At 43.1% G+C, this 11,691-nt stretch overlaps 2 protein-coding genes across 2 annotated transcripts; both read right to left on the bottom strand.

The window, feature by feature from the left end:
- Window positions 1-545: 545 nt before the first annotated feature.
- On the bottom strand, window positions 546-3,703 carry LOC148193415 (uncharacterized). Its single transcript, XM_088099420.1, has 4 exons — window positions 2,521-3,703; window positions 2,003-2,181; window positions 662-1,582; window positions 546-566 (listed from the first exon to the last, which is right to left on the bottom strand). Exons 1-4 carry the CDS (start codon window positions 3,701-3,703, stop codon window positions 546-548), a joined length of 2,304 nt encoding a protein of 767 aa, XP_087955546.1.
- Window positions 3,704-5,736: 2,033 nt separating this feature from the next.
- LOC148193414 (uncharacterized) lies at window positions 5,737-10,799 on the bottom strand. The gene is made up of 5 exons (XM_088099419.1): window positions 9,617-10,799; window positions 9,099-9,277; window positions 7,759-8,679; window positions 7,527-7,650; window positions 5,737-5,768 (listed from the first exon to the last, which is right to left on the bottom strand). The coding sequence occupies exons 1-5, from the start codon at window positions 10,797-10,799 to the stop codon at window positions 5,737-5,739; spliced, it is 2,439 nt and encodes an 812-aa protein (XP_087955545.1).
- Between the last annotated feature and the right edge of the window lie 892 nt (window positions 10,800-11,691).

Below are 11,691 nucleotides of genomic sequence, written 5' to 3'. Positions count from 1 at the left end.
GATCTGATATAATACTTGAAGGAACTCCATGCAATCTAACAATCTCCTTAACGTATAATTTGGCCAAGTTTGTCATGGACATTTTTAAATTAACAGCCAGGAAATGGGCGCTCTTAGTCAATCTATCCACAATCACCCAAATTGAATCATGGTTTCGGACTGTACGTGGCAGATGAGTCACAAAATCCATGGAGATGCTGTCCCACTTCCATTCTGGGATTTCCAATGGCTGCAGCAATCCCCCTGGTCTTTGATGTTCAGCCTTGGCTCTTTGACAGGTTAAGCAAGAGGACACAAAACGTGAAATGTCGCTCTTCATACCAGGCCACCAGAAGGATAAACGAAGGTCTTGATACATCTTAGTCATGCCAGGATGCATGCTAAGACGGCTGTGATGTCCCTCCTCCATTATAATCCGCTTCAGCTCACTGTCATTTGGAATGCACGTCCTATCCATGTAACGCAATAGGCCATCCGTTCCAACATTGAATTCTTTGGCTTGATCCGAACCAAGCACGCTCAAGATCTTCACCAGTCCTTCATCCTCACGTTGCTTCATCCGAATTCTATCAAACACATCACTGGAAATTCTAAGATTACAGCATCTGATAACGTCCGTTCCCAAGTCGAACTGCAACCTTAGATCTCTAAAGCTTTCCACCAAATTCAGCTCCTTCACCATCATTGCAGAGACCCTTACAGCCTTCCTACTCAAAGCATCAGCCACCACATTAGCTTTTCCAGGATGATACAACAGTTCGAATTCATAATCCTTCAAGAATTCAAGCCACCTCCTTTGCCTCATATTTAATTCCTTTTGATCAAAGAGGTACTTGAGACTCTTGTGATCACTAAACACTTGGAACGTTGCACCATACAGATAATGCCTCCAGATTTTTAATGCAAACACGACTGCTGCTAGCTCCAAGTCGTGTGTGGGGTAATTCTTCTCATGAATTTTTAACTGTCTGGAAGCATAAGCTACTGCCCTCCTTTCCTGCATCAGTACACAGCCCAAACCTTGATATGATGCATCACAATATACTTCAAAAGGCTTGGCTGTATCTGGAATGACCAACACAGGAGCGCTTGTTAATTTCTTCTTCAATTCCTGGAAGTTCTCCTCACATCTATCTGTCCAAGCAAACGGCTGGTCCTTCCTGGTGAGGTAAGTCAGAGGGGCTACTATCTTAGAAAATCCCTCAATGAATCTCCTATAATAGCCCGCGAGTCCCACAAAGCTTCTAACCTCTGTGACCGAACGGGGACTCTCCCAATCCAGCACTGCTTTCACCTTGGCTGGGTCTACTGCAATACCACCAGCAGAAACAACATGCCCCAAGAATTGGATCTCCTTCATCCAAAATTCACACTTTGAACGTTTGGCATACAACTCTTTCTCCCTCAACACGCTCAAGACGATCCTCAAATGTTCTTCATGTTCGTCAAAGCTCTTGGAGTAAATGAGGATGTCATCAATAAATACCACCACAAATTTATCAAGGTACGGTCTGAAAATTCTGTTCATGTAATCCATGAAGATTGCAGGTGCGTTTGTCACTCCAAAGGGCATCACCACATACTCAAAATGACCATATCGAGACCGGAATGCAGTCTTCTGAATATCCTCCTCTTTCACTCTAATTTGATGATAGCCCGAACGTAAGTCAATCTTAGAAAACACACACGCACCATGCAACTGATCTAGAAGATCGTCTATCCTTGGCAGTGGATACTTGTTCTTGATGGTCAGCTTATTAAGTTGCCTATAATCAATGCATAGCCGTGAGCTGCCATCCTTCTTCTTAACCAACAACACAGGTGCTCCCCATGGTGAAGCACTTGGACGGATAAACCTCTTGTCCATTAATTCTTCAATCTGTTTCTTGAGTTCGGCCAACTCAGCTGGTGCCATTCTGTATGGTTGAACCGAGATGGGTGCAGCAGTGGTTACCAAATCAATTGTGAATTCTACCTCACGGATGGGAGGTAGACCAGGTACTTCATCCGGAAAAACATCTGGAAATTCATCCACTACTGTTCGTCCTCCACTGGTATCAACATTGGATGAACGCTCTATCTCATTGCCTTCATACGTCATGATAAGGAAACAGCTTGCTCCCTCCATGATGTCCTCCTTAAACTGCCCAAGAGTGATTGACAGTTCTTCCTCTTCTTCATCTGGAAAGACTAACTCCTTCTTCCCACAATCAATGAGGATTCGATTGGTAGCCAACCAATCCATCCCCAAAATTACTTCTAAATCTTGCAGGGGTAAGCAAATGAGATTGACCTTATATCTACGCCCCTCAACTTCTATAGGACATCTTACACAAACTGTAGACGTCTTGATCCCACCAGCCGCTGGGGTTGACACCACCAGGTCAAACTGTAATTCACTCTCCACTATTCCTAGTTTCTCAACACACGCCTTCGAGATGAAGGAATGAGTTGCCCCCGAGTCATACAGTACACAGCAAGGCTTTCCATACAACATGCAAGTGCTGGTGATGAGTGTACCTGAACGAGCAGCTTCAGCACCAGTGATTGCGTACACCCTTCCTGTGGCTTGCGCACGTCCACCTCTCCCTTGTTGGGTTCTCCCAGTGTTCGGCGGCCTCATTGCCGCACGTCCTCCCATATTGCACTCGTTCTCCAAGTGGCCATTCTGTCTGCAACGAGTACAATATTTTCCTCCTGGCAACTGTGGACAAGCCCACCGATAGTGTGGTCCTCCACACTGATAACAGGTTAAGCTTCTCGGCTGTCCAGATTGGCCAACAGTGACCAAAGCTTGTGATCCGCCAGAGGATTGAGTGGGACGAGTATATGGGGACCCTCTCACATTTGATGCACCTCTGGACAAAACCGGACCCCTACTCACTTGTTGTTTCTTATGTCGTTCGGCCTCAGCAATGTTCTTCTCAAGCACCTTTGCTCTCTCAACCATAGCAGGGAAGGATCTGATACACAGGCAGGATATTAATACTTTCATATCACTCCTCAACCCGTTCTCAAACTTCCTGCATTGCCATTCTTCGCTGGTAGCCATGGTATTGAAACGGACAAGATGTTTGAATTTGTTGGTGTATTCTGAGACGGACATACTGCCTTGCACCAATTGAAGGAACTCCACCTCCTTAGCAAAGCGCACACTGTCTGGGAAATACTCTTCGTAAAATTTTGCTCTAAAAACCTCCCAATTAATAGGATTCTGCGCGTCAGTCAGGATGGCTTTCATGCTTGTCCACCAGTGACTAGCTTCACCAGTCAATAAGTATTCTGTAAAGGCCAACCGATTGTCATTTGGACACCTCTTCGCATCATAGATCCGCTCCATATCTCTAAGCCACTGATCCGCTTCATCAGGAAGTCCTTTTCCATTGAACTTTGCAGGGTGGTGCTGCAAGAAGCTTTCCAAACTCCATTCGGCATGAGGTGCAGCATTAGAAGAAGAGGCTCCTGGTGTGCCTCTAGCAGAGGTCAGCAGGTCCATCAACTGCCTCTGAGTTGCTTCAGAGCTGATACGTGAGGCCTCCAAACTATTCAGTGCTTCCTGGTTTTGCCTCATTAAGGCAGCGTTCTGTTCTATCAAAGTGGTGTTCTGTTGTTGAAGCCTGTCAATGACCGTCTCCAACATTCTGGTATTGTTAGAATTGTCAGCCTCGTTTGGCTGAGGTGGGGGAGGAAGTCTAGGCGCCATTCGTTTTCTGGATCAGAGAAAACGTAAGTTAGTTATGTTCAAGAGTTAAAAATAATAACTCATCAACACACAATAAGCACACAACTAAAGTATAGTGTACTCATAACCCTACATGTCCTTAAAAGAACAAAACTGCTCTGATACCAATAAATGTAACATCCCAATAAATAGTAATTACCATTAATCAGAACTAATCACATTTACTGAAATTACAGTGCAGTCTTAATATTTACAACAGCTGCTCAAAATTTAAAACTGAACGTACTACAATTACAGCGTTCAGGATCTATCAAAATTATAACAAATTCTGGATGAACAGTACTGCAAAACTATATACAGAACTTCCAAAATACAATACAGAAAATCTAACAGCTACTACGGAACGAGCACTCTACTGCTCAGCTTTAACTTCAACTTCTACCAAGTTGGCATCCTCCAAATTTTCTTCTTCCAGCATTGTTTCCAGAGGTGCCTCACCATCTGCTCACATCCACAACGGATGATCATTGCATTGACAAGACGGACATACAGAAACAGTAGACAACACAAGGAAAACGCAAGGGTAAGCTTAGGTAATTTAATTTATACAATCAACATATTTTAACATAGTAAATAAATCATACATTTCATACAACATTAGATATATTTTCTCGCATACAGTAACTTATCCAAATTCTCATAATTAAAGACTGTCCGGACTGTATGAAGCCATGTATCTACAGGCGTTCTTGCACCCGGGTGGTGTGGTAACTGGGATACACTCAACAGCTGCCACCCGAGGTTAACCCTATCAGTCCAAAGTACTCAGTAGGACTAGGGCCTCCTGCCATTCCCACGCATGACCTACTCCCCTCTACATGAGGATGAGCACTCACGGAATATCAGGATAAACAGCCATCAGCAGCTTTACCATGGTCATACTACACTACTTCTCATATTCACATCATGGAGACGTTCCTCCTTGGAACGCTCATTCACAGTCCAATCCCATAAAATTCATTCAAATACCATTCGCACATATTAACCAGTTCTCTTATTCACATTTTCATTCTATGTTCCACTCTCTTAATTTAAACAAAGTTTATCATTTAATAGATTCAGATGATTGTATTACAGTACATTGCTATCACGTTTCTGAACAAAAGAAACGCACCATTATTCATTCACAGACGTTGAGACAATTGACTAATTTAATTGAAATTGAGTCTAAAAGATCCAAATAATACTTAGGAAAATTCTAAGTATAAAGACTTGAGGTTAAATGAAAAGGACCATCACAGTTTAAATGATTTCAAATAAATAATCAGAGCATTAGTAAATTCGGAAACGAACACTGCCAGTCAAAGACCGAACGTTAATTAATAAATTGAACGAACGCTGTGAAGTTCGCTCACGAGCAATGATAAGGACGAGCGTTCAGTAGAAACTGAACCCTCCTTAGGACGAACGCTAGGTCAATGACCGAGCACCAAATAGAACGAACGCTCATCTGAACGGACGTTCGGTATCAGACCGAACGCTAACTAGGACGAACGCTCAATCTAAGACCGAGAGTTCCTTTGGACGAACGCTCAGTCTAATACTAAGCGCTGCTTATGACGAACGCTGGTAAACAAAACCGAGCGTCCTAACTATACTTCAATTTATTTTCAATCGTGGTACAAGCTAGGCCAAGCCGAACGCTCACACTTAACCCTTGACACCAATACGCTCGTTCTTAATCAGAGTCCTTTCCAAATGAAAGAACCCTTATTCTAAAGGAAATTGCAGAGAAACCGAACGGTATAAGACCGTTCGATAACGAGCGTACATGATCAATCAGAAAAGATCAAAATTTCCAGATTTTTCAAACACGATAATTTCACAGATTTCATATGATTTGAACTTTAATAATTTCACCTTCACCATAAATCTCATACATTACAGAATTCATATTAGAATCTCATCAATACAGTATTTTCCAGTTTCTCAGTTCAAACATCTCATCATTTACATACAGTTCAAAACAATATCATTCCACACCATACAGAATTTCAATCACATTCCAGAATATACATCTCATTCTCTGCATACAGCTCAACCAATAACATCATCAACATATAATTCCCAAGTTTATCAGTCATATACAATCAGTACAATAGACTCGTGCTTGCATACTCCAAAATTCATAGATTTCATACAATTCAAACATTCAGTACACTTCATTGCTGTCATAAACATCAAACAAGTGTTAAATTAAATTACTCAAGCTTCCCTTACCTGGTCTAGCAGTGAACTCCCAAATGCTTATGGTTTCTCTAGTGCTCTCACGGCTTTCTACCCAATGAGTCACTCCAAGATTCTCACTAAATCTAATAAACCAAAATGACATAAGGTTCAGACCTATAACTCATGCATGCAACCAGAAATTGGTTCGCATGAACTAAATAGATGAAAGTGCAGCGACGAGAACTTACAAGTTCAGTTCTCAGTTCTGTTCGGTTCAGAAGAATGCTCACGGTGCAGAGAGGTTTCCTACGGTGTCTGAAATGAGATTGGAGGAGATGAAGGTGAGTTATCTTAGAGAGAATATGAAAGAGTTCAGAGAAAATGCAGAAAAGATGGAAGGCCAGAATTTCTTGAGGAAGAAGAAGATTGCATGGAAGGAAGAGAAGTGTTTTCAGAGAAATTGTTTTTCTCTCCCTCGTCAAACGATGGTGCACTCACGTACTGCCACCTGATTTCCACTACAGCTTTTGGAAGCTTCCAACGTGACAGATGGCATTAGTGCATGCAGAGAGGAAAAGAGTGGAATTTGACGTGGCACAGTGCATTTAAAAGTGTGATCAGAGAATGGATTTGTATATATATATATTAATTTATCAGGGTTTCACACCTACGAACTTAGGTGATAGCTTCTTTGGACGAAGGACTCTTCCCACTCCAGTGATTGGATTCAACCTCAGAAACACATGATCTCCAGCAGCAAACTCTAAGGGTCTTCTTCTCTTATCAGCATACGATTTCTGCCGGCTTTGAGATGTTTTCAAACGTTCCTGTATCAGTTTCACCTTCTCAGTTGTTTGCTGGATCAAGTCAGGTCCGGTTAACACATTCTCGCCTTCTTGGAACCAACACAAAGGAGTCCTACACTTCCTTCCATAAAGAGCTTCAAACGGTGCCATTCCTATGCTTGCTTGAAAGCTGTTATTATATGTGAATTCAACAAGCGGCAGAACTTCATCCCATACTCCCATATGATCTATAACACACGTCCTCAACAAGTCTTCAAGAGTCTGGATGGTTCGTTCAGATTGGCCATCCGTCTGAGGGTGATAAGCAGAACTCATTTGCAGTTTGCTTCCCAATTCTCCTTGCAATGACTGCCAAAAACGAGATGTGAATCTCGTGTCCCGATCTGATATAATACTTGAAGGAACTCCATGCAATCTAACAATCTCCTTAACGTATAATTTGGCCAAGTTTGTCATGGACATTTTTAAATTAACAGCCAGGAAATGGGCGCTCTTAGTCAATCTATCCACAATCACCCAAATTGAATCATGGTTTCGGACTGTACGTGGCAGATGAGTCACAAAATCCATGGAGATGCTGTCCCACTTCCATTCTGGGATTTCCAATGGCTGCAGCAATCCCCCTGGTCTTTGATGTTCAGCCTTGGCTCTTTGACAGGTTAAGCAAGAGGACACAAAACGTGAAATGTCGCTCTTCATACCAGGCCACCAGAAGGATAAACGAAGGTCTTGATACATCTTAGTCATGCCAGGATGCATGCTAAGACGGCTGTGATGTCCCTCCTCCATTATAATCCGCTTCAGCTCACTGTCATTTGGAATGCACGTCCTATCCATGTAACGCAATAGGCCATCCGTTCCAACATTGAATTCTTTGGCTTGATCCGAACCAAGCACGCTCAAGATCTTCACCAGTCCTTCATCCTCACGTTGCTTCATCCGAATTCTATCAAACACATCACTGGAAATTCTAAGATTACAGCATCTGATAACGTCCGTTCCCAAGTCGAACTGCAACCTTAGATCTCTAAAGCTTTCCACCAAATTCAGCTCCTTCACCATCATTGCAGAGACCCTTACAGCCTTCCTACTCAAAGCATCAGCCACCACATTAGCTTTTCCAGGATGATACAACAGTTCGAATTCATAATCCTTCAAGAATTCAAGCCACCTCCTTTGCCTCATATTTAATTCCTTTTGATCAAAGAGGTACTTGAGACTCTTGTGATCACTAAACACTTGGAACGTTGCACCATACAGATAATGCCTCCAGATTTTTAATGCAAACACGACTGCTGCTAGCTCCAAGTCGTGTGTGGGGTAATTCTTCTCATGAATTTTTAACTGTCTGGAAGCATAAGCTACTGCCCTCCTTTCCTGCATCAGTACACAGCCCAAACCTTGATATGATGCATCACAATATACTTCAAAAGGCTTGGCTGTATCTGGAATGACCAACACAGGAGCGCTTGTTAATTTCTTCTTCAATTCCTGGAAGCTCTCCTCACATCTATCTGTCCAAGCAAACGGCTGGTCCTTCCTGGTGAGGTAAGTCAGAGGGGCTACTATCTTAGAAAATCCCTCAATGAATCTCCTATAATAGCCCGCGAGTCCCACAAAGCTTCTAACCTCTGTGACCGAACGGGGACTCTCCCAATCCAGCACTGCTTTCACCTTGGCTGGGTCTACTGCAATACCACCAGCAGAAACAACATGCCCCAAGAATTGGATCTCCTTCATCCAAAATTCACACTTTGAACGTTTGGCATACAACTCTTTCTCCCTCAACACGCTCAAGACGATCCTCAAATGTTCTTCATGTTCGTCAAAGCTCTTGGAGTAAATGAGGATGTCATCAATAAATACCACCACAAATTTATCAAGGTACGGTCTGAAAATTCTGTTCATGTAATCCATGAAGATTGCAGGTGCGTTTGTCACTCCAAAGGGCATCACCACATACTCAAAATGACCATATCGAGACCGGAATGCAGTCTTCTAAATATCCTCCTCTTTCACTCTAATTTGATGATAGCCCGAACGTAAGTCAATCTTAGAAAACACACACGCACCATGCAACTGATCTAGAAGATCGTCTATCCTTGGCAGTGGATACTTGTTCTTGATGGTCAACTTATTAAGTTGCCTATAATCAATGCATAGCATGAGCTGCCATTCTTCTTCTTAACCAACAACACAGGTGCTCCCCATGGTGAAGCACTTGGACGGATAAACCTCTTGTCCATCAATTCTTCAATCTGTTTCTTGAGTTCGGCCAACTCAGCTGGTGCCATTCTGTATGGTTGAACCGAGATGGGTGCAGCAGTGGTTACCAAATCAATTGTGAATTCTACCTCACGGATGGGAGGTAGACCAGGTACTTCATCCGGAAAAACATCTGGAAATTCATCCACTACTGTTCGTCCTCCACTGGTATCAACATTGGATGAACGCTCTATCTCATTGCCTTCATACGTCATGATAAGGAAACAGCTTGCTCCCTCCATGATGTCCTCCTTAAACTGCCCAAGAGTGATTGACAGTTCTTCCTCTTCTTCATCTGGAAAGACTAACTCCTTCTTCCCACAATCAATGAGGATCCGATTGGTAGCCAACCAATCCATCCCCAAAATTACTTCTAAATCTTGCAGGGGTAAGCAAATGAGATTGACCTTATATCTACGCCCCTCAACTTCTATAGGACATCTTACACAAACTGTAGACGTCTTGATCCCACCAGCCGCTGGGGTTGACACCACCAGGTCAAACTGTAATTCACTCTCCACTATTCCTAGTTTCTCAACACACGCCTTCGAGATGAAGGAATGAGTTGCCCCCGAGTCATACAGTACACAGCAAGGCTTTCCATACAACATGCAAGTGCTGGTGATGAGTGTACCTGAACGAGCAGCTTCAGCACCAGTGATTGCGTACACCCTTCCTGTGGCTTGCGCACGTCCACCTCTCCCTTGTTGGGTTCTCCCAGTGTTCGGCGGCCTCATTGCCGCACGTCCTCCCATATTGCACTCGTTCTCCAAGTGGCCATTCTGTCTGCAACGAGTACAATATTTTCCTCCTGGCAACTGTGGACAAGCCCACCGATTGTGTGGTCCTCCACACTGATAACAGGTTAAGCTTCTCGGCTGTCCAGATTGGCCAACAGTGACCAAAGCTTGTGATCCGCCAGAGGATTGAGTGGGACGAGTATATGGGGACCCTCTCACATTTGATGCACCTCTGGACAAAACCGGACCCCTACTCACTTGTTGTTTCTTATGTCGTTCGGCCTCAGCAATGTTCTTCTCAAGCACCTTTGCTCTCTCAACCATAGCAGGGAAGGATCTGATACACAGGCAGGATATTAATACTTTCATATCACTCCTCAACCCGTTCTCAAACTTCCTGCATTGCCATTCTTCGCTGGTAGCCATGGTATTGAAACGGACAAGATGTTTGAATTTGTTGGTGTATTCTGAGACGGACATACTGCCTTGCACCAATTGAAGGAACTCCACCTCCTTAGCAAAGCGCACACTGTCTGGGAAATACTCTTCGTAAAATTTTGCTCTAAAAACCTCCCAATTAATAGGATTCTGCGCGTCAGTCAGGATGGCTTTCATGCTTGTCCACCAGTGACTAGCTTCACCAGTCAATAAGTATTCTGTAAAGGCCAACCGATGGTCATTTGGACACCTCTTCGCATCATAGATCCGCTCCATATCTCTAAGCCACTGATCCGCTTCATCAGGAAGTCCTTTTCCATTGAACTTTGCAGGGTGGTGCTGCAAGAAGCTTTCCAAACTCCATTCGGCATGAGGTGCAGCATTAGAAGAAGAGGCTCCTGGTGTGCCTCTAGCAGAGGTCAGCAGGTCCATCAACTGCCTCTGAGTTGCTTCAGAGCTGATACGTGAGGCCTCCAAACTATTCAGTGCTTCCTGGTTTTGCCTCATTAAGGCAGCGTTCTGTTCTATCAAAGTGGTGTTCTGTTGTTGAAGCCTGTCAATGACCGTCTCCAACATTCTGGTATTGTTAGAATTGTCAGCCTCGTTTGGCTGAGGTGGGGGAGGAAGTCTAGGCGCCATTCGTTTTCTGGATCAGAGAAAACGTAAGTTAGTTATGTTCAAGAGTTAAAAATAATAACTCATCAACACACAATAAGCACACAACTAAAGTATAGTGTACTCATAACCCTACATGTCCTTAAAAGAACAAAACTGCTCTGATACCAATAAATGTAACATCCCAATAAATAGTAATTACCATTAATCAGAACTAATCACATTTACTGAAATTACAGTGCAGTCTTAATATTTACAACAGCTGCTCAAAATTTAAAACTGAACGTACTACAATTACAGCGTTCAGGATCTATCAAAATTATAACAAATTCTGGATGAACAGTACTGCAAAACTATATACAGAACTTCCAAAATACAATACAGAAAATCTAACAGCTACTACGGAACGAGCACTCTACTGCTCAGCTTTAACTTCAACTTCTACCAAGTTGGCATCCTCCAAATTTTCTTCTTCCAGCATTGTTTCCAGAGGTGCCTCACCATCTGCTCACATCCACAACGGATGATCATTGCATTGACAAGACGGACATACAGAAATAGTAGACAACACAAGGAAAACGCAAGGGTAAGCTTAGGTAATTTAATTTATACAATCAACATATTTTAACATAGTAAATAAATCATACATTTCATACAACATTAGATATATTTTCTCGCATACAGTAACTTATCCAAATTCTCATAATTAAAGACTGTCCGGACTGTATGAAGCCATGTATCTACAGGCGTTCTTGCACCCGGGTGGTGTGGTAACTGGGATACACTCAACAGCTGCCACCCGAGGTTAACCCTATCAGTCCAAAGTACTCAGTAGGACTAGGGCCTCCTGCCATTCCCACGCATGACCTACTCCCCTCTACATGAGGATGAGCACTCACGGAATATCAGGATAAAC

The sequence above is a fragment of the Vigna umbellata genome, chromosome 9 (genome assembly GCF_029865625.1).
Source record: "Vigna umbellata cultivar VRB3 chromosome 9, Vumbellata_1.0, whole genome shotgun sequence".
Classification (NCBI taxonomy): domain Eukaryota; kingdom Viridiplantae; phylum Streptophyta; class Magnoliopsida; order Fabales; family Fabaceae; genus Vigna; species Vigna umbellata.
This window is presented reverse-complemented; position numbering and strand designations above follow the sequence as displayed.